The 24807-nt window shown below is 36.9% G+C and overlaps 1 protein-coding gene across 4 annotated transcripts in view; it reads left to right on the top strand.

Annotated features, from left to right (window-relative positions):
• Window positions 1-24807, top strand: part of LOC122630950 — a 108352-nt gene that overhangs the window by 17989 nt on the left and 65556 nt on the right. For all 4 annotated transcript variants that reach the window (XM_043816044.1, XM_043816034.1, XM_043816053.1 and 1 more), the window contains exon 3: window positions 1558-5102. In XM_043816044.1, coding sequence (XP_043671979.1) covers window positions 1558-5102 — 3545 coding nt within the window. The remainder of the gene's footprint in view (window positions 1-1557; window positions 5103-24807) is intronic.

Genomic DNA, 24807 nt, shown 5'->3' with positions numbered 1-24807 from the left:
ATTTAGACGTTTTTCTTTGCGCATTAATTAAAAATATTTTTCTGTGCTAAAAATCTAACATCTTTTTTATCGTATACATATATATATATATATATATATATATATATATATATGTATATATAAAGGGAAAAAATCTCAAGTTCCGTAGCACGATTCGAGACGCGAGAACGATGCTTTATTAAAGGAGATTGCGATCTGGCACGCTCGGATGATACCTGCTTCGCAGCGTGGGCGTGCTGAGCCGTTGCGTACACACCCGTTGACCTTTGGCCCCGTGGTGCCTTTCGTTCGTTTCTGCGTTCAACCGCTCGCACTGTTGATCTCAAAGCTTACAGTGGTGAACGTACGTACATACGTACGTACATACATACATAAATGCACATATATATATATATATATATATATATATATATATGTGTGTACATTCATTTCACTCGTTCCTTTCGTCGCTCGTGTTAGACTTCCATTAAACGTTAGACCATCGATTAAAAGTTTACTTAACTTCGCTCTTTCAGTCAATATTAACGAGATTTAAATGTGCGAGCGTAAAAGGGAAATAAAAAAGAAAAGGTAAAAGAAAAAGAGAAAAAAACAGAAATCTCTTCGTCACGTGTTCACATAGTAGAAGTTTAGACAGCGAAAGTCGACCTTTTATACGAGTAACGAACGAGTACTCTAATCGATAGGAACGAACGAAGAATTACGAGATCGAGAAACACGAATTTCGCCTAAGCGAGGCTAATCACGAATCATCCTTCTCTCTCTTTCTCTCTCTCCCTCTCTCTCTCTCTCCCTCTTCTTCTCTTCGCTTTGAAAAGAAAAAAGCAAAAAAATCATCGAGTAGATCTAATCAAACGAGCGATTTAGCGGCTTTCAAGCGAACTCGTTCGTGGCCTACCAGAGACGACGTGCGTCCGATGGCGATTAAACTTGGTGATTAACTACTAACGACCGTGCTACTTAACATAAATCGCTAATTTAGAAGGCCTCATGCTCTCAGGTGGATGGCCGATATCTATTATCGGTTCGATTAAAATTCCTAAATTCTTGTCCTTTCGATGTACGGATTAATCTACGTCGGATACAACGCATATAGGGTGTCTTTAAAATATATTATTAAACTTCGCCAATATATCATGCTCGTGTGCGGGTAATAATTTAAAAGAAAAAGAATATCCCCATGTACATTAACCTGGAATAATCTTAAAGAGTAACATTTATCTTATTCACGCTATTTAATTTTCTATTAATATCTAATGAAATTCTTTGAAGAGCGTTCAGCTTGGATTAGAATTAAAATATATATAACGTTAATTCTGTAATTTATAAAAAGAGTAGTGCTGAAATTTATAAAAAGAAATCTCATAAATCAGTGAAATTCGAAAGAATTGATATACGTTAATTACACTTTTCGTCGGTCGATCGTTTCTTAAGTTAATGTTTAAAATGGTGAAAGTATCCGAGTATCTGTTTTAAAGACACTCCATATAAAAAGTCAGTCTGTCACGTATAGAAAAATACATCGGATCGAAGCTAACTGAATAACAATTGTTTCAGGACGTGGTGCACCGCGCGTGACCGCGGCTCTCGTAGGAGATGGAGAAGGTAGGTTGATATTGAGCCCGGTGCACAAGGAGAACATATTATCACGCAGCAAGGAAGACTTAGCACAGGAGGCAGCACTGGTGCTGCAGCAAGCTGGTAGCTTACGTTGTGTAGCACACGATAATAGACGATTGCCCGGTAAGTTTAGCACGTTACCAGCAAGACGAGGTAACGTTAATAAAAAACGTCCAGAATTGCCGCTAGACGTGAAGAGACGTAAGAGCGAAGAGATCGGTGTAACCACGACGAGTGGCGACCAATTGTCTTGGACGCCAAAAGCAAAGAAGAAAACGTTGGAGAGAAGTAGCAGCGATGCGGGTTCGAAAAAATTGAAAGGTACATTAGCTAAATTCTTTTCGCCAAAATTAGAGAGAAAAAGGAAACCGGTTGGTCGTAGCGTTAGCGACGCTGGTACGTCGAGTAGACAATACCGCAAGAGAAGTGGCAGCGAGAGCGAAGGTTCGCATTTGAGCAGTGCAGCTCGTGCTAAGAAACAGCTGTCGCCGATAATCGAGACTTCGCCTCAGGTCGATCAGACTCAACCGTTTCATTTTGGAGTGGTTAGTAAGGAGGAGGTTAGTAAGCCGAATGCTAAAAAGTCGAAGCAGGAGGAAGGTGATACAAATGTCGAGAGAATAATCGAACGAGTCGAAACGAAGGAGAGGATCGAGGGAACTACTACAGAGATCTCTCTCGATCGGTCAATCGAGACGAGGAAAGAGAATAAAGTAGTTGAGAGACAGAATCAGTTAGATATCACGGATGATAAGGATCGTATTACCGGTGAAGAGAAGGAAGTGACGGCACGTAGGAAGACGGAAACAACGAATCGTATCTCGTCGCCTCAAGGAAAAGAGACGAAGCTTCGGGAGGAGGTCGACGAGGTCGACCGGGTCGGGAGCATGCTGCACAGCAGCAGATACGATCTTCAGAAACGCGGCGAGGAATCGACGATCAACAAGATGATTCATCGATTGTCGAGCGATCGTTCGCCACCGCCACAGCTGACGAGAACCATGGTCTCGCCGGGACCTGGTTTTGGACATAACAACAATCGGCCCTTCTCTTACACGAGGCCGAACGATCCCGGCAGTCCACCGCCGACTTCGCAAACGAACGTGATGTATGCTCAAGTACAAGCGGACAAGAAGAAGGCCCAGAGGAGTCATTCGGATAGCGACGAGGGTTTGGGTCTCGAAAGAAAGGACTCGTCACGAGAGAACAGTCCAGCCGAAAAAGAATACCGTAGAACGGATTATTCTTACAGTAGCGATCTAAGACGTAACAACGAGATAAACAATCTCAAGTCTCGCTACGAGGAAACTCGAAAGAGTACGACCACTTCCCGTTTTGGGAATCACTTTGGCGGTTCCAAGGATTTCCTTTCCTCCAGAGACTTAGACAATCGATGTCCCGAGGACGAGATCGAACTGGATCGACGTTACGAGCCGGAGAAATATACTTCGACGATTTTCGTCGATACCAGCGGCAGAGAGAGCACCGATCTCACCTCGCGACAAAATCATCAGAGCGGTATATCCAACAAAACGTCCGAACTAAGCGCAAGACGAGATCTTCTCGAGTCGAGGATAAAATCGAGGCTGCTCGCCGACGAAATGTATGCCGCGAAAAACACGGCGAACGTGTCGATCAAAAAATCCGAGCACGAGATTATCGACAAACCGATCGTCCCGTCGCCGGTTACGCCCAGTCGAATATCATCTCCGAAACGTTACACCGATACGTATATCACGGAGACCAGGACCAGTAGCAATGGCGAGAAATATATTTTCGAAAAGCAAATACACGAGGACAATGGCAAAGTCTATGGTTACGAGAAGAAAATAACGAACAAAATCCCGTCTGACGGTTACGTCGAATCAAAACCAAGAGATGGTTATACGGTTGAAACGAGAACGGACAAGTACGGGGACAAGTACATCGTCGAAACTAGGACACACGGTAGTTACGCGGACGACTTCAAGCCGTTTCTCAGTGACAGAAGTAGGACCAGCCCGGAAGAGAGATTCGAAAGAAATCATTTGGGTGGTCCTTACAAGTCCACCAATTATTTAGCCGACGGCTCGACGAACCCAAGGACGAGTCATTATTTCCGAAACGAATCGAAGGACAACGATACGCTTTCTTCGCCGATCGTGGTAAGGAAATTTACCGCTGAGAGGAAACTTTCTAAAAGCGACGATTTTCTCGATCGAGATGTGCGCCCCAACGAGAGCCTTCCAAAAATGAATAAAAATTTCGAATCGATTCGCGGAATGAGCAAGTCGACTCAACGTTTGAACGAGCTTGGCGAGAACTCGAGAATCTTACGAAACGAGTACACGACGAGGTCGCACGAGAATCTATGCAGTCACGTTGATTACGGGAGTGCTGGGGAAACGAATACGAGGAAAGAGAGATCACCGTTCACCAAGAGACGCCTTGACAGTTTACGAGAACGACCGATCGATGACTACGACACCGATATCTCGCAAATGACGAGTAGCCAGCTAGAGTCCAAGTATTACAAGGAGACTCGAACTACCCAAAGATACAGTAGCAGCAAACATCCGATCCACGATGATTACGACAGTTCACCGCCTCGTATCAGAACGGATCGGACTGGTCCAAGTGGTGTACGAAGTACCGATCCTGGTACCAATGGTCACAATTCGAGTCGTTACGATTCCGACACTACGGCGAGGGAATCGATTCGTCGAGAAACTCGATACGACGAGCGTACTCTTCGGAAGGATCATCGAAACGGCAACGTCCTTGACGCCGAGCCGAAGAAACCATTGAGAAGATCGCGCAATCGTCTCGATTATTTCGACGATTCCGACGCTCGAGAGAGTCCACGTGGAAAGAGTTCCATCGACGAGACCCCACCAACTAGACCCCTCCGAAGTTATCACGAAAATGGTAAATCCCGACATGCCAGGCAAGAAACTCGTGCTTATATGGAACAACGTCGTTATCGGGAGACGCGTTTGAGCGATCCCGATAGGAAAGATCGTCTTGCCGATTCTGGTATCGAAAATGATTACAGGCGAGACTCGCAGGAGGCCGATAGACGGGAACCGATCGAATCGGAGGACGAAGGGTTTGCGAGTAGACAATTTATCAAAAACGAGAGAAGGCATACCGATCGGAATATGAACCTAACTCCGTTGGAACAACGAAAGTACGACAAATATCCGAACGATATCGGTACCGGTAAATCGACGAGCGGATTGGTCACCTCCAAGCCTCCCACCGGTGCTGATAAGAAATACGAGAAGAAGGCTGCCAAGAAAAGTGGCACGATGAGCAAAGTGAAGCAGTTGTTCAGTAAGAGGGAGAAGAAAGCTAAGGAAGAGAAGAATAAGAAGAACTCGAGAAGCGGTAGCAGTGGTGCATTGACGGACGACGAGGTCACGATGCGCTATCGAGAGTATCGCGGAGATCGACTTAGGAGTGCCAAGAGCGCGAGGGACCTCGGCAGCGACATAAATCAGGTAAGACCACCTTAATGATCCTTTACGAGTCGATACGAGTTATCGCTTTCCGTTATAGCTTACCGTTTTACGTGCGAGATTTTATGAGATACGCAAGATATGAGAAAGAAAAAATATCCAAAAAAAAGATGTTTTATCGCGCATACATCGATTACGCCAAGAGAATACAATTGTCTTTTTTCTCTTTCTTTTTTTTTTATTTAGGAAAAGTTCAGTAGAAAATATTCGATGAATTTGTTAAAGATATATTCAAATGAATGAAAACCGAAACGATTTTTAATTACGATTTTACATCGACATTTGTTTGTCGACGTTCTCTGTCAAGGTTATTATTTTCTAATAACATATACATATTCTTAAATCACGTGTGTATGAAAAGATCCTTTATCTCTCTCTCTCTCTCTCTCTCTCTCTCTCTCTCTCTTGTGTTATAATAAGATTTATGAGCATAGAATTTTATTTATCTTTTTTCTCTCGTTCATTATTTATCGCACGTTCGACGAGGAAGCAAAGTGAAATCAGATAGATGTATACTTCCTAACGGAGCTACCCGACCGTTCCGGAGATTATCGATATTCGAAAGAGAGAGAGAGAGAGAGAGAGAGAGAGAGAGAGAGAGAGAGAGAGAGAGAGAGAGAGAAAAAGAAAAAAAAGCACGAATAGGGCTTGGGAAAGATCATCGACGTCAGTATACGTATACACAAAGTAAATGGTATAACGTGACCAATCGAAAATTGGTCGTCTTTGTGAGTTTCTTTATCTTTCGTGAATACTTCGTCGAAAATATTCTTTTCGTTTCTTTGTTCGCACATGATAATTTACAAAAATTATACGCGATAAGTAAGGAAATCGAAACAAGGACGAATACCTAATACGAAAACAATGACGAAAGTTTCGATGATATAAAGAAAAAAAAAAAGAAGAAAAAATATCTCTTTGATGATGTTTATAAGACCTAGTTTAAAATCTTGTGTAGGTACGAGTATATTGACGTTACGTGTATATATGTATGTACGTATAGAAGCAGCTTATCGCATGGTTGAAAATACGTTAACGGCGTCGACGAGGCAAGATTTACCGGACGTAAAGTTACGCTCGAACGGCGAACTATTATTCTCTCGGCTTCGCACCCATCGACGAAACGAAAGGTGGGGCAATCGGTTACGGAAAAGCCATTCGGTAAAACCTTTCTCGTATTTCCAATGTGCATATTATAAATGAGAGATCTTTTCGTAAAGGTCCTTTTGTATACAGTAATATTAAATACCAATTATGGTTTATATCGTACGGTTTTATACAAGAAAGTAAAAATTTTTCGAGATCTAGTCGATTGTTACCAAATCGATCAAAAGTCTCGTGAGATTATCAAAATGGCTCGTCCTATCTATCTCTTTGTCGGTCGGCTTAATTATAAAATCATTTACCTACGTATCTACCTTGATAAGTTAGTTAAACAATAATCGACTATAATTTACTACGAGATACATTATTCCTTATTTCTTGAATAATTTCACGAATGGGAGGCATTAAATCTACTCGGTTGATTTCTCGTGATCTTTGAACCGAAGTTTCACATGTATGTATCTATATATATGTAGCTATATTTATACCTGTTTATGTATTTACGTATATACATACATATATACATTCGTTCGTTGGTATAGATTCCGGTCGTGTGCTGCTTCGATTCGAATTTATCGGTAATTGATACGATTTAGGATTAAATCACTATACTCACGATAATTTTTAACTATCCAACCCACGTATATTAATGTATATGTCTATTTTATAGATTAATATTTATTAAATAGAGTAAGGTGAACGTACGAATATAAAATATCGACATCGTTATCTAATTAGATGAACCGATCTAATTAGATATTAGAATTAACGATCATTGGTAGCTTATGATTCAAGTCAGTTCGTAAAATTGCTAACGATCAAAAAAAAGATGCTAATGTATTCTTCTTTTTGGTAGTAAGCTATACAAATTTTTTTTATGTAGGGTCGTTGCCCTTTGACGTTTTATATACACACACAAATACATATATACATAGAGAGAGAGAGAAAAAGAGACAGAAAGGAAGAGCTATAAAATGATTGTAAAAAAAAAAATTATTGATGACCCAGATGTAGATCATCGGTTAAGTAAGTAGTTTACTCCTTGTAGATAGTGTATCTTCGTTAAGATTAGTCATGATTATTAGATTAGACAGTAAGTCTTTGAATAAATATTATCTTGACCCATATATGCATGAACGAATAGAGAATGATCGTTATTACTACGGAGAAGTCATTTTATCAAATACATTTTCAATCAATATTTATACAAGCTGTATAAATACAAACACCCTAACAATTACTTTATCCTATATTACCATTAACAATTTTTATATAACATCAAAGATAGCTTATTAGATTATATTTGTATACTTTTATTTCAAATTTAATATCAATCAACGTATAAAAAGCAATTAATGTTTTAATTTAATTAATAATATGATTAGACAAATTTTACACATACACACACATATACATATGTGTGTGTGTATATATATATGAAAAAATGATATGTCAGAAAGAAGGAAAAAATTATCGTATCAAAAAGTAAACTGCGAAAATAATGATAGTTCAAAGGGTTAATCTATTCTATCAACCTAGAAATTATGCAGCAACGATTCATCTAGATCCTGTAACTCAACTCATTTAATATGTATACTAAGGATCGAATCGCGTTAGCATATTCGCACGTCCTTGAACGAAAAGAAAGAATCGATGCGTATAAAACAGAGAGAGAGAAAGAGAGAGAAAGAGAGAAAGAAAGAGAGGGAGAGAGAAAGAAAGAAAAAAAGTAACAAATGCGAGTGCCTTGCGCGTGAATGCGACGTAAAAGAAATCGCGATTGCGAGGGTGTGACAAACGATCGTAAAATGTACTACACGGTCCCACGGTGGAGTCGAGTTATCGTTGCACAACGACGTACATATATATATCGAGGTCCCGGCTACAGGTGGCACACCGTGTATATATAATCTGTGTGTGTGTATGTGTGTGATATATATATATATATATATATATATATATATATATATATATCTTATGCTCGGCGAATTGGTCAAGTAGCATTTAAGTTTAACACGTACGCATACGTACACACATACACATATATTTATATATTTATATATTATATATATGCATATATATATACCTATATATTCTTATATATATATATATAGTCACATGTTGCTGACGATCAAGCGTAACGAAACTACGGGACACCCACGCGAAGGAGGGTGAGGATGAAGGGGTGCAAGATAAAACGCCTGGAGATCTATCCACACCCAGCCGCCAAAGGCGCCTGTTTCTTCAACGTCTCCTTCCGTTCTCTTCTTCCTCCTTTTATACATCTTTTCTCAATCCTCTTTTTTTCCTTTCTTTCTCTCTTTCTCTCTCTCTCTTTCTCTCTGTTTCTCTCTCACGCACACAGTTTTTTTTTCGTATATTTTTGTACTTTTGATAAAAATCTTTATGATATTTAATACTAGATTTAAAAAAAATTTTAGGAATGGTAAAATAGTTTAGGTACATAAAAAAGTTTGATACTTGATTTTACATATTTTATATATGAACGAACATAAATAAGTTTCTTTGAAAGGATTACAGTAATATTTTCTAATATAAGAAATCTATGTCCCATAAATGATCGAAACGAAATTTATCATTATAGATTAGAGATTAATATTTAAAAACTTGATCTTTTTTTTCTTTATTCTTTTCCTTTTTAATACGTAATTAGCTCGTAGTGATCGTGCAGTCGTACGAAGTAAACAAAAAATGCTTATTAAATAAACTTTACAAGATATATACAAAATGATTTCAATAATTATTCTTTACAAGAAATAGTTAAGCTTCTTTGTTTTTAAACAGTAGATCTAGCGAAATACCATTTTATAAGTATCTTTCAAATCCTCGTTTCGTATTTTAAAGGTAATGCGTTAACAAGCGTGAAAATCTGGCATCGGGTTATCCAATGCTTTAAAACGAAAGTTAGTCGCGCGTATCTCAGTAGTCACGGTATTGACAGGTCAGACATTGACATTCGACGTCTTGCATAATATCTCGAGAACGTGTCGTGAGAGCCGAAAGCAGAACTTTCGAAATGTCGAGTAGCAATCGTGCCGAACCACTTCGCAAACTTTATTAATTTATATTAACCATATCCTATTAAAAATTAATTTGATAAAAGAAAAAGATAAAATCAAAGGAAAATTTTCATTCGGATTATATTTTGCCACGTATTATATTTTCAATTTATTATCAAAATAATATTAAGTGATATAAATATATAAATATATATATATATATGACATTTTTCTAAATTTTAATTCGATAGAATACAATCGGACGTAAATTCGTAAATTTCTTGATACTTTCTTGGTAAAAATAATGCGTAGTTTGGATTCCAGAAAGATTGACGTAGTAACATAAGTATTGTTTGTGATTCGTACGGGTCTATTCTATGGGGAGATTCCTGGTATGTCGGGTCCACACCTAGCCGAGAGAACATTGCAAGCCATGGAGGCTTGACCTACACACAGTCGCACACCCAAGTGCTCGATTGTACGCGAGCGAGCGCACGTCGTATCCCGTTTCCATCGAAAGTTCACATTAATGGCATTTGCTTTGGTGGCCCGTAGTAAGTAAGAAAGAAAAAGAGAGAGAGAGAGAGAGAGAGAGAGAGAAAACTCGTGGGTCCGGGCAAAAGCACTAGGATTTATTAGCTCACCCACCGTAAATCTAACGTTAACTCTAAGTTTCATAGATTTCAATTATTTTCTACTGATATCCAACGTTAATGATAAAAGTCCCTTGCAAATAATAATATTTAATATATTTCAATTTTGTAAAATCTACAAATTTAAAGATCTAAATCCGATCTATACGTTAATTAAAATTTCGGTCAAGATGATACTTGATAATAACTTATCTACCAAATCATCTACCGGTCTTCTTAGATTGATATCTCTAAAAGCTTCCATACATACATACATACATACATACATACATATATATATATACACAAGTGTACATAGGTGTATATATATCAAAAAAGTTAGATAACAAGATTGTTTCGGTTCTCAAAGTCCTTCGGTAGGACTGACAAAGCGTTCGACGTCGATTTAAGAGCTCTCTCAGGAGAAAAACGACTGGCCCATCGATCGACAGGAAAGCAAAAGAAGAAGAAGAAGAAGAAGAAGAACAGAAGAATGAGGAGGAGGGGGAGGAGGAGGAGGAGGAGGAGGAGGCGGAGGAGGAGAAGAAGGAGGAGGAGGATAGCCTCCGAGCATGAGGTTAGAAAAACTCACGGCAGTAAAGTCCGTGGGGATCATTAAAGATCAAATTGAGAGTTGCAGTTACTCGATCGCGATACCGTCGCATAGCCATAGAGTAAAAGAAAAGAAACAAAAGAGAGAGAGAGAGAGAGAGAGAGAGAGAGAGAGAGAGAACGGGGTACCCTGTGGAACATTCCTCGGCATGCTTTGGAAGCTAGATGCACTTTGCTTTATGGTAGGCGGATCATTCACACCTCCACTCGCGGAGGAGGCCAGGCTGGTTGTGGTATGGATTAGAAAAGGAGAGGACGAAGGAAGCAAAGAAAGAAAGAAAGAAAGAGAAGGAATGAGGGAAAGAGGAAGAGAGAGAGAGAGAGAGAAGAAGAAGAAGTTTAAGAGTATACGTACGAACTGGATCGCATTCCCCGCTTCGTGGGGCATAAAACCGTTGAGATAATATTGCCAGATAGATTATTTATTGATATCTCGGACCTTATGCTGCCTCTCAGCCACGATGCTCTATGCTCGGTGTGCCATCACGGAAACCTTCCACAGGATCGGATAATGTCTGCTCTTTCTCTCTCTTTCTCTCTTTCTCTCACTATTTTTCTTTCTCTCTTTCTCTCTCTCTTTCTCTATTCTATACGAAAGCGTTCGTTGAAGATCCTGCTCCGAGGGGAAGAGCCCCCATGGTACCGTTGATGGTCCTAGAAGATGCGAGCTTCCCTCCTTGCTCTTCTTCTTCCCAACAATAACAACAACCACCTCGAGATTCTCAAGACATTCCACTGTAGGAAATTCATGGCTCGCTTACCTTTTATTATAGCACATTTTCGACTCGATCGACATTTTAACGCGCGCCTACTTACATGCGTCCCGAGAAAGGATATACCTTGTGCTAGCTCGGTGATTTGGAAAAATAAATAGGATGTTATAATGTTAAAGGAATTTTTTTAATGAATATTAATGATTGGATAGATATAATTAGTAACTATCTTTCTTTCTCTCTCTTTCTTCTTCTCTCTTCTTCTATGTATGCAAAGAATTTTAGAATTGTTGCAAGTAATTAACTGTCGTCTGAACGATTAAAAGTAGCGACGTTTATTTATCACGGACGTTTATTAATCGAACGGACATGGTAAACGGCAGCTGCAAAGATCGTTACATTGTTGGAAGCTGTCATTGCAGAGGTATCGTTCTACGGTTCCAGACGTAAAATTCGTCGTGCTTTCGCTGCTCGTTCGCTTGCTCCTACGTTTACCTCTCTCTCTTTCCTTCTCTGTGTATCCTTGTATACATATATGTATATGTAGGTGCGGGTGTAGGTGTAGAACGTAGGCGCGATATATCTCTTCTCACGCGGAATCGTATCTGCAGGGATCTGTTCGAACCTACGAACGAGTCTATATTCGACTTTGTAGTACACATACACACACACACACGCGCGCGCGCGCGCGTGCATGTACATATCTATTTATATGTATATATACATTCTTATATTCGCGATAGTTAGGCGAATATTCGCGAGTTACTTTCCAATTTCTGTATTCCGCCCTCTCACTCCGTTTTAAGCGAGTTTCGCCTCTCTCGTCCAGATCGGCCACTTTGCCACATTTGCATATTCAACGAGCCTCGATTGCTTTACACACGCCTCTCATATTTTCTCTCTTTCCCTTCTTCTCTTTTACCCCTACTTTTCAAACTCCTCTCCTTCTCGTAGTTATCCAGCGAACCACCACCCGTCGTCCGTTTCGTCGACGAAACTATATACAGAAAGGCATTAAGCTAAAGTTTGTACCGTTATGAAACGTGATCGCTCGCGAGACCAAACGACATATCTAAAAAATAGTAACACTCGATAAGCGTTCAAGCCAACGGTCATCGACATGGACCAGCTTTGCGAATCTCTCTCGTACTTCACAATACGTATTGAGATCTTAAGAAAATGATGAGATTGTTAATATATATTTAAAACAAGTATCACATTTTCATTTTGATCTTTTTAATCTCTTTTATAAATATATTTCTAAATTTTCTTTAATAATTCTTGAAATCGGCATTTCTTTTTTTACTATAACGTTCCCAGATTGATTTCACTTGGATACTAAACGATTATATATTACATATTATTACATTATAATGCTTTTACTATCCTACCATTTATACAATATATAAAAATATTACTAATATTATATGTATTTCTAATAAAATATATCGCATAATAAAGGATATAAAATATTTATATAATCGTTAAAGATACATACGTCTATACTTGCGTATATATGTATATATACACATAATCATTATTTACAGAATCGTCCCTTTGTCTTTTAGATATATAATAGAAAGAGAAACGAGTTCGAAATTTTAGAAAAGACTATAGATCGTGCACGAAGCGTGCCGTACAAACGTAAGTACCTACGCATAAATTTTCCCCCAGGGGGTGCACGCAATGTGGCTTCGTGCCGTTCGTTACGCTGCTCGCCGAGAGCGATTAATTGCGGACACGTGCGATTAATGACGTTAAAGCTTTGCTTTCGATCAAGCCGACGGGTTAAGCGTACATCGGTGAAAAGTCATCGATCAGCTACCAATCCGCTTTTATAGCGCACGGACACTCGATCGGATCCACTTTCGCAATAAATTTTTCCTCATCTCGATCGATCCATGTTCCAAGGAGAGAAGGAAGGAAAGAAAAAGAGGGAGGGAGAGAGAGAGAGGGAGAGAGAGAGAGAGAGAGAAAGGACATGGAATCGTCCATGTAAACGTCCATCGACAAGAGAAACGATCACCTCCGCTAATACGTCGATTAAGAAAAAGGAAATGAAATGAAATGAAATGAAATGAAATAAAATAATAAAGAAAGAAAGAAATGAAGAAGGTTAGAGAATGTCGCAAGAAACGTGACTATACGTTTATAGTTCAGACGTTCTAAACATCTTAAGACTATTTAACTCTATTCGAGTTTTCTCTTTGATTTCTAGCTAAATCGGCCATAGCGAGGTCACGGTAATCGACTCTAGGAATGTGCAACGAGTTAAAAATTAGTATGATATTTAACTCATTCGGTCAGTATCTTTTTCATGTTTACTGTGAACAGGATACGGTATATTTAATATTGCGCACTCGAACGGGACTGGATTTGAAGTAGAAAGAAAAAAAAAAAAGAACGAAAAAAAATATTATATCTTGACAATTATACGGAATATAAATGAGAAATATATAATTACTCTTTCTCTTTCTCTCTCTGTCCCTACTTAAGTGAAAAAGTTAAACGTAATATAGATCGTGCTTTATCAAAACAGATTTTTTTACGTAACACGTGAAATAAGCTAGTTTATAATTTATATGCCGGAATACACTCATGTCTAAAACGATATACATATATCATTATGATAATAAGTTCTATATTTAGGTCGTATAAATTTATATTCACGAGAGAAGAAACGACTTGAAAAATATATATAATATAAAAACGAATTCTTTAAACTCTGTTTTCTTAAATTAAAACTCAATCTTCGTATATATATATATTATTTTATTTCGTAACATTTCGATAGAGTCGACGAATTTGAATAAGTGTCGTACCGTTATAAATTATAAGAGTTTCTCGAGTAAGATAGAGAAGATGGAGTTATTTGTGAAATTCATTATCTCGGAATAATGATTTTGAGAGAAAAAACATATAAATCGAAATACGTCGATACGATGAAAAAAATTCATGTGTTTTCATGTAAATGAATCGAATTCGAAAAGAAAACAATTCTTTAAAAATATTTTTCTTGGAAGATCATCATTATTTTTATTTTTATTTTAACTATAAATTTTTTTATGTTACGTCAAGTACATATTACACATATATTTTCATAGGAAACTTTTACGTGAAATTCGCAGAAACTTGAAAGAGGACGAACTTGAAAGAAAAGAAAAAAAAACGGGAAAAATAAATAGGCAAAAAGGTAGAGAGACATTTACTTGAAACAACCACTCGTGAATATTCTATAAACTTCCTGTGCTGTCCTTGAAGAGTGCTTCTTCTTTTACGCTCACGGATATATAAACCTCCTATTTTAGGAAACTTACCAAGCTAGACACGATGTTTCGTAAACTTCGTGCTTCTTTTATGGATTTCTAGGTCAGGAGTTCTTCTCCTCGAGTATCTGTGAGCTATGACTCATTTTCAAATGTACCACTGATTATTTTATGTAACTAGTTTAAGTCAAAAAACATGAAGAAGAAGAAGAAGAAAAAGAAGAAAAAATAGAAGATATTGTAACACGTTCTTACCATATTTATAATATTTATCGATAATATTTTCCATTTAATCCATTCGCTGAAAATTTTATCTGTTGTATCTAAAAAACGAAAACATTATCATAACTGTTTTGTTAGTTATAATCTTAACTCGTAAACATCGCGACTGTTGTAGAAACACCTTTTATACTCTCGTAGTAGCTCGTAAATATAAAGCACGAAATACGAAATGTAGGTCATTATCCGTATAAATCTCGTCGAGTGCGTGTCTAACGGAAAAGAAACTAAATGCAATTTGTTATTCAACTTGACAATACCATCTCCGAGTTAGAGAATTATCGACCATTCGATACTCGAAGAAGATAAATTAATCGTGTCGCTTTTGCAAGAACTCTCGAACGTCTGTCGAGTTAAGAATGTCTATGGAACTTTTCGACGGGCCGATCTAAAAGAAAATACGAACGAACGAGATAGATGTGAATTTTTCTTTCCCATGACTTCTTATTTTTCATTTTTCTTTTTTTTTCTTTTCTTTTCTTTCTGTTTCTTTTTTTTTCTATATATACATTCCAATCGAACGAACGAAAAGGCGACGTTCGAAAAATAAATCGTTCGTGCGATCGTTCGGTTGTCGTAATATCCTACCGACAATAGACGATATTATCGCTACTTTTCTGGAGCAATAACGTTCGAAGAAATATCAGGTGTACACGGTTCTATGTATTTCTATGCGTCCATACTTATATACTTATGTATACGTAGATATAGATACAAAATAGACTCGGTTCGCAGCAGGTATACGATTCAATAATCAACCATAATTACCTTCTCTATTGGTATACCAAAGAAAGAAAAATGTTCTGGAGACAGGCGAGAATCAAAATCCGTGAGAGTAAAAGATACTTTGTATGCAAATACATTTCATAATGATAGCGAATAACGCGTAAATACTTTTCAATAAATGGATATACCTTTCGTCAAATCGAATCAGGATATATCAAGATAATTTTGTAGAAGTTTAAAATGATTGCATATCGTATTACATTGATTACGAATAAACATAGATTACTCGAAATAAAATATTTGTAAATAATACGAACTTTTCGTAAAATTTTGAAAAGTATTATATGCATAACTCATTGCACAATCGTCAATAATTTGCCAATGTTAAAATATAAAACGGTATCAATAATCCGAGCAATAAAATTAAAAATAAATAACAAATAAAACTTTAAATGATACTTAAAGAACATTGCAAATTGTAATATCAATATCAATAATATGAATTACACAAAAAATACATAAAAATAGTAAATGTAAATTAATACAAATGGGAAAAGAATTAATATCGATAGTATAAATTTAATATAAATTTATTACAAAATTATTATTATAGATTGACATTGGACCAGATTTATATATATATATATATATATATATATATATATATATATATATCTAATATAAAAAATATTTCTCGACAAGAACTTACTTTAATTTTTTCATCGATGACAATCGATATCTTTCGATTATAAAAGAACGAATGAGTTCCAAATACGATTATGGTACACGAGCTCGGACAATGACGAGGACCGATCGCGGACCAAGACAAGTACGGTATTACGACACGGAATTCTCCATATTGGAAGTGTACTGAATAACTCTCGGGAGCTGCACGCTCTTGCGAAAGGCAAACAATCGCGTGTTGGTGCGGCAAGGAAGACGACGAGAAGGTGCCGCGTGAAAAGGAATGGACAGCCGTGCAAGGTGCCTGTCTACGGAGAGAAAATATACAGGGTGAGTCACGAGAAACGGAACGATCATATATCTTCTTTGTATTTTAATTACATATCGATACTTTTATAACGATGATTGCATTTTTCTAAGAAGGAACAATGATTCAACAAGAATATTTTGCTTCGAAATCATTACATAAAGGATTAATCAAATCTATTGAAATTATTAATGATTCTTAAAAATTATATATTATATGTTCTTTTATATATATACATATATATATATTTGATATTTCTAAATTTCAGACAAATATTTACATACATATATAAATGTTCCGTTTTTCTAGACAGACCCTATATATATATACTTCTATAATATATTATATCTCTACTTATATATATATATATTATATACATATAAAATATATATATATCATATAAAATAAAGGTCAAGTCGTTCGATCGTTTAGCAAGATCAGAACAATGCCAGGCCGATTGGCCGAGTTCTTTGAAATACACACACGTCTATATATATATATGTATATATATATATATATATATATATATATATATAAAATATCTATACACAGTTAAGTACACAAAGATCGATAGTTATCGAAATTCGAGCTGCCGATCGACGGCCGAGGCACGATTCGAAAGAGCGATCGGAAAAGTATCTTGGCTAGCCTTGCACGAATTCGTGCATCAAGCTTGTATATCGTAGAAAGGCGTGCTGTCCGTTTCCGTCTTCGAACACGTGCTCCTTGGATATTACCGATCTGAAAACGGTTCTTTTCTATATACCGAAAGCGGCGGGAAAACATTATGAAAATAAACGGACTTCGATCAGACATAAAACGACAACAACGAATATAAGTACGACCTATGTACAATATCCTTTTACGTCATTCTCACGTTTTATCTACGTTCATTTATTAATTTTTTTTAGCCTTTGTTTTTACTCGATCGTACAGTTTCATCGAATGAATAGTAGGTTACATGTGATTTAAAACGACTGACAAGATATTTTTTTTTTTTTTTGTAATATCGAATTAGAATGTGAAATTTTGTAACTCGTACGTCATTCATGTGTTAAGTTCTATGTTTTTTAATTCATTTTTTTTTGTATTGAAACGTTTGATTAAAAAGATACAATTTTGTAATTTGTACGTCATTCGTGTTGAATTCCGTTTCATTAAATTGATTTGTCATTGTTTTGTTAGAATATTCATTCAGAATGTTAAATTTTGTATACTCGTAGATCATTCATGCTGTATAGTTTGTTTCTTTATTTTCTTTCATTTTCTTTTTTTCACCTCACTCACATAATCTTCTTCTTATCGACATCGTTATCGACGATTATCCATAAGCACGGCGTCGTTGGCTCCTCGGTAAGAAACGTATTATTATAATACACGTCGTTCTCGCTGTAAGCGCCAATTCAAACGAGAATTCCATTCTTCTTCTTGCTTCGATCGACTCTGCAGAGTCACGAGACGATACTCTCTTTCTCGAACGCATTTCGCAAATTATGCTCTCGTTCGATATTCGCGAGTATTGGAAAAATGTTGCACGAGGTTACTACGTGACGGGAGAAGTAAATTCGATGGACTTACAAGAGGGTGTAATTTCCTATAATCTTTTATAGAAAAAGAAAAAAAAAAGAGAGTCGTTTCTTACAATTTACAAATAAATTTCTTATAATCTCACATATATTTATCAACGCCCTTTCAAAAATATATTTTCAAGATCGAGATGACCTTTGGTAGGTAAGAAAAAACAAAACAAAAAATAAAAAAAAAATACAGAGAAGACAATCGGGAATCACTTCTTGCGACCTATAAATCAATTTCTTAAAAATGACATAGATGTATATATATATATATTTTTTAACATTACTACAAAGCAATATACGCATCTATGAAATAAATATATATATATATCAATGCGAGAATAATCGATCGTATAAAAAGATCATTATTTCGAAAAAATAATTATCTATCATTTACCAAAGAAGAACAAACGGAAGCAATTGAAAGTGTTATGCAAAGATTGATACACGATAATTCATTATCTCTTCGCGTAGATTTACGATCTGTGCACCCGATTAACAACAACGTTCTCGTCTTCTACGATCTCGTTGCGTTCGCGAGAAAGAGAGAAAGAGAGAAAAATATAATAAGAGTGAAAGAGAAAGAGATAGAGACAGAGAGGCGGAGAAAGAGAGACGGAGAAAGAGAGACAGTAAAAAAGAGAGACAGAAAAAGAGACAGGAAAAGAGAGACAGAGATAGAGATAGCGAAGCAGCTCCTTTCTCCGTAAAGAGCGTGCGCGGGCGCGCGCTCGCGAGCGTGCGCCCGCGCACAGATGCAATTTACAAATTACAATGTCGCTCGGCATTCGTGGCGGCGACGTCAGTGCAATGTACACGCGGCATAATGCAGACAGACACCTGTGTCGTGTGCGATCGCCCGAGGCGCCACCGACGACTCTCTTGTCGGACCGACCGACCGCGCCGGAATACGAGTGAGAGTGAGAAAGACAGAAAGAAAGAGAGACAGAGAGAGAAAGAGAGAGAGAGAGAGAGAGAGAGAGAGAGAGAGAGAGAGAGAGAGTGAATGAGAGGAAAGGGAGAGAGGAGGGACATGCACGAGGGAGTTACATGGATACTCGAGAGGGTACGCGTTCTACTCGGATGCAAACCAGTACCGAGTTTTACACACCCACACTGGTCCAGCCGTAGGCAGTTCACTTTCCATTTCGTTTTACATCTCTCTCTCTCTCTCTTTCTCTTTCTCTTTCTCTCTCTTTTTCTTTCTTTCTTTCTTTCTTTCTTTCTTTCTTTCTTTCTCTCTTTCTGTCTTTTTCTTCTCACTAGAGTGCTCTATTTCCGTACTCTCCAGACTTGTTTTTCAACGTATTCAACCATGTTTTTTTGTCTTTTTTCTAAATTATCTAACCAATGATTTTAATTATCTTTTAATCGGCAGCATCGAACTGTTCGATCGATTTTTATCGTATGTATGTATGTATACACACGTTATGTTTCTATTTCTAATTCTCCGTTTTAACATATTTTGTAGAGTCTTACTTTCTCTTCCTTTTTTTTTTTCTTATTTTCTTCTTTTAGTGAGTACTTTTAAAAATGAATTTTCTATCTAATCATTCATCACAAATATTTTTATGTATTCTGTCGATCTTCGCGTAGACATTGAAAAATTTAGTTGGCTACGATCGGTATACCTTTAAATATATCAAGTCGATTGAAGATAAAAGATCTTCGGCGGTAGCTTGTCTGTTCCCCCTGAAGGATAATACTTGATGCTGAATCGAGGTTGTCGATAGACGATTGAAATCCGTGAACTCGAACGGAATTCGAACCGCAGGCGGAAGTAGTAGTAGTTGTAGTGGTTGAAGAAGAAGAAGAAGAAGGAGAAAAAGAAAAAGAAGGAGAAGAAGAAGGCTACGAGAGAACTCGACGAGAGATCCGTTCGTGACAGGAGGAGGGAATACGTCGCAGTAGATCGACGTATATAAATCTAAGAAAACAAAAGCCGCGGTTGTCTCCCGGCGATAGGTCACTCCTTGAAGGTACATAGATTTCCACGCGATTTGATCGTGAACGTGGCAGGTGATTTAAAACATTGTTTTAGTTCTCACCTGGCTTTAAAGATCTACTCATAGGAACTTATATGTATAGGCGTGGTCGATCTATACTTCTCAAGACAGTAAATATCCGATATCAGCATTGTTCTCCGTCTCTCAATTTTTTCTTTTCTTTTCTTTTCTTTTCTTCTCTTCTTTTTCTTTTCCTTTTTCTTTTTCTTTTTTCTCGTAACTCCTGTGTAAAAGGTTTTTAAATTTTTACTCTCGTAAGATCTAAGACATTAAACTGAGTTGTTTGAAAAAAAAAAAAAACGAGAAAAATACATTGATCTTTATGATAAGCACACTTGTTTGAAATTCCAAATTTCTATAAATTAGCATTAGCGTACATGGATGTATATATATATATATATATATATATATAAAATACAAAAAAGAAAAAGTAAAGGAACAGATCGAAACGAATCGAGCGATGATGATCTTCCGATATTAGATATTCTCTTCGATAAAATTCGAATCATCGTCGAAAAGAAAAAAAAAGAAAGAAAGAAAGAAGGAAGGAAAAAAAAGAAAATGTAAAAAAACAAGACAAAGTTCTTCGACCATTAAAAAGACTCTTGGCGATAGAAGCTAGGAATACACGTCAGACTTGGCTGGGATGCTTTGCTCTCCCTTTTAGTCGGCTCCATGTCGGCTCCTCTTTTCTTCTTCTTCTTCTTCTTCTTCTTCTTCTTCTTCTTCTTCTTCTTCTTCTTCTTCTTCTACTTCTACTTCTACTTCTTCCAGGGAAATATTAATTCCCCGCCATTATCTGATTACGATCGTCCAATTAAAGTACACTCGGATGCACGGTGCACCACAAGAGATACGAACGTTCGCCCTGGTAATTCGACGTCGGTCAGCAAGAAGAAAGATCGCGATCTACTCGCAGGCTATTAGCTTCAAAACTCGTTGCCACGACGTGTCGATGCGTCCTCGCACCTTCTTTCCACCTCTCATTTTCCTTTCTTATTCTCCCCCTCTCTCTCTTTCTCTTTCTCTCGCTTTTTCTCTTTCTCCTTTTTTCTCTTTCTTTCTCTTTCTCTCTTCGGCCCTTTTTCATCGACACTATATAGGCATATTGCGTCGGCTTTATCGATCGAGAGAACCAACCGACACTACACTCTCCCTTCGAACGTCCCTCTTCGAGTTCGTTCGAGCGTGCGATTGCTCGCTGGTTGAATAGCAAGCTAGCAAGCTAGCAAGCAAGTAAGCAAGCAAGCAAGCAAGCAAGCAAGCTAGCTAGCTTGCTAGTTAGCTAGTGGATAGCTGGATAGCTGGACTGGATAGCTGGATAGCTGGATGGCTAACTCTAGTGGCCTGGCCGATCGCGTGGGAAGAGAAGAACTTTCAATTTGATCGCGACGAACTCTCCTTCTTGCTACTCTCCGCGCCAGAGATCCTTCGGAAATCTTTCCTAGTATCGAGTTTCCAAAGCTCTCTGCATTTGATCATACTTATTCTTACACTATCTTAGTTGATAGATTTAACGATCTGACTAAAGAAAAATTAGGTTTATGATGAAAATATTTTTTTTCATAATATCTTGAACGCTCTTTCTCTCTCTTTCTTTTTAACGTCGATTAATTTAACGATCTGTAATCTATGTGGTACAATAATCCATAAAATTAACAAAATGCATCGAAACAAATTGCAATGGCTTTGTAATACGTTAATTTATAGAGATACTCATACACGCGACGAAGAGTCGAGTCGTTTGCGTATCAGCGCGCTTGTCGCAGCAGGACATCCATGCCAGTCGACTTTAAGTACGTACGACCAGAATCTGGGATTTATTGCGCTAATCGCGTATTACACATTAATCCGAGATAAATCTACGATCCGCGTGCAGTCTCTCTTTCTCTCTCTCCTTCATTTCGATTGTAACGTCGAAGATGATCAACGATCCAACTAGACGTCGCATCTTTACGTTTCGAGCAGGTTTTCCCGAAGATCGCCATATCTCTTACTCTGTCTCTCTCTCTCTCTCTCTCTCTCTCTCTCTCTCTCTCTTTCTCTCTTTTTCTCTCTCTTTCTCTTTCTCTCTTTTTCCCTTTCTCTTTCTGCGTGCACGTTAAGCCGACAGGATCGTTAAGATCATTCCTCCTTCTCTTTCTATCTATCTTACTTTTACATGCCCACTGCGTATACTATATAAAATCATATGTGAGAGTTTCCAACTAGATATTACAAGCACACAAAAAGGAAAGATTAAGAAAGATATAAATATATTTTTGAGATAAATAGGATTTTTTTCTATATGAAAATTAAAAAGCGAATTAATTAATTTCTATCATTATACGAGTTGATGAATCGTAAATGCCGTTTAAGCAATACGACTTTTAATTAAGATAATTTAATAGAATATAAGTGAAATCAATTTACTTATTTATTTATTTACCTTCGTTTTTTCATATTCTTTAAAACGTACTATTTTGAAAACATCCGTACGCCTGGTTACTATATATTTAAATTTTATATTTGAAATAAAAAGAGACAAAAGGATAAGGGAGACAGAAACGTGAAAGAGAGTATCGTATGGTTAATACTTGCACGAGCATGCAAGTATGTACTTACTTACTCGGAGCATCGGCAACCGAGAGACGAGGGGCTCTCACTTTCACAGAGTCGCCGTGACCGAGATAAAGATGATGGCAGCGCCAGCGCATTGGAGTGACCACTAGCTTTACCTCTACCATATATGGCTACTGTGTGTATTCCGCATCGACACGTATCTGGCCATGTAGATACGTGTGGTTTACATTTATGTATCACGTATTCATATAAATCCTAAGTGTATTCGATACGTTTAAACGGATCGATCCAATCGATAGATGAGTTTAAATACTATGACGAAACGTGTTGATAGAACTATCAATATCATTTATATACTCGTTCTTTTATTTCTTAAACAAACAACAAAACTTTGTCGTATTTTAATTTCATTCATAGGATTGAAGAAAAAAATGATAAACCCACGTGTATTTGAACATCGATAAATAACAATTATGATTGCGATAATGGATGACAGAATAAAATTTTTCTATTCTTTTTCTTTTTCTTTTTCTTTTATTCTTTTTATTTATTTATTTTTTTTTTCTTTTAGAAATCATAGGTATCATTTCGAATAAAAGATTAGAAGAGTATAGAAATCGAAAGTGGATTCTTCGGATTCGCCATAGGCGGAACACCGATCATTGCGTGAACCTGTCCCGACCCAATATGGACTCGCTTCGAGTAGTATCTATACCTCGATTCTATCTCTTTCTCCTTACTCTATTCCCGACAGTGATTCACTCGTTGCGCCTCACTTTTCTCTTCGCCTCCATAAACAGAGAAAAGACAAGAGAGAATCTACCCGACTCTCACGATCGTTATCTCTTTCGCAGCTTCGTCCATCTTCTTTGTCTCTCAAAACGAATCTTTCGAAAATAATAAAGCGTGCACTTTATCAAGGTCTTCGAGAGATAACAACGAATTTAATAGAACTTCAATTAACATTATGCTCTTTTATTTTTAATTTTGTTTGAAAATAAATTTACACACACACACACACACACATATATATATATATATATATATATATATATATATATATAAATGTGGTCATAATAGATAATAAAAAAAAAATCCTTACAAATATTAAAATCATCGGCATATTCAAAAGGATATAGAAATGAAATAGTCATCGTTAACAAGTTATTAAACAAGATCAACAGAATAGATATACGAATGATTATCATATTCCTTGATGCAAGGAGAACCACTTTCAGAAGCTCTCGGTACAACGAAAGAATGAAAAAGGTCGACTGAAGTAGATCTTAACGAGACTAAAGTTAACTGTCAACGCTTTGAGAACAGCTCGGACTTTCCTATCCTCTTCTATATCGTTGGAGATGCAGTTTTGATCGAAGTTACGCCCTGTACCATAACTCTCTCTTCCTTTCTCTCTCTCTCTCTCTCTCTCTCTCTCTCTCTCTCTCTTCAGAAAGAAAGAGAACGTTTCTATGCAGCGCGTCGAGTGTCAACAAGAAATTACAAGGATTACGAGTACTGACCCGTAGCACGACGAACTCGAAGCTCGATATAGGCGACTTAATACCGGATTAAATTCGCTCGGCGTTCAGATAAGTGACGTAGTATTAGCGAAGTAACAGGTTACTCCCTTCTTTTTATCACCCTCTCTCTTTTTCTTTGTCTTCTGTGTCTCTCTTTCTCTCACTCATAATACAGCCATCTTTCTCTCTCTATCTCTCTCTCAACATGAACGCAATCGAAAAATCTCGTTCAATATGATTTCCCCTATAAAACTAATAACATACCTAAACGCTTCGCGATTATAATACCCGATAACGAGCTGTTATCGTTCCTTGGATACGAACGATTGTGTTACTTTACCGAATAAATATGCGGTGAAACGAGCTACGTCTAAGAATCGATAATAATATCAGCCATTCTCGAGTCATGTTTTACTCATGATCATAGGATCTTTGTATATCGGTTTATATAGCAATTGTAAAACTTTCTTTATTATCGATGATTTATTTTTATGATCGGAGGATAATATTCTTATGAAATTTTATTGATTTAATATATTTGTATACCTAAATAATAATTATAATCGAGATATATGATGATATCGTTGTTTTAATGATTGAAAAAGAAAGGAGAAAGAAAGGAGAAAGAAAATCTAATTTAAAAGATTTGCATCATTTTAATGTCAACTAGGAAATTACA

The sequence above is a fragment of the Vespula pensylvanica genome, chromosome 1 (assembly GCF_014466175.1).
Source record: "Vespula pensylvanica isolate Volc-1 chromosome 1, ASM1446617v1, whole genome shotgun sequence".
NCBI lineage: Eukaryota > Metazoa > Arthropoda > Insecta > Hymenoptera > Vespidae > Vespula > Vespula pensylvanica.
The sequence above is the reverse complement of the archived record's forward strand: the minus strand, read 5'-3'. Positions and strand labels throughout refer to the sequence as shown.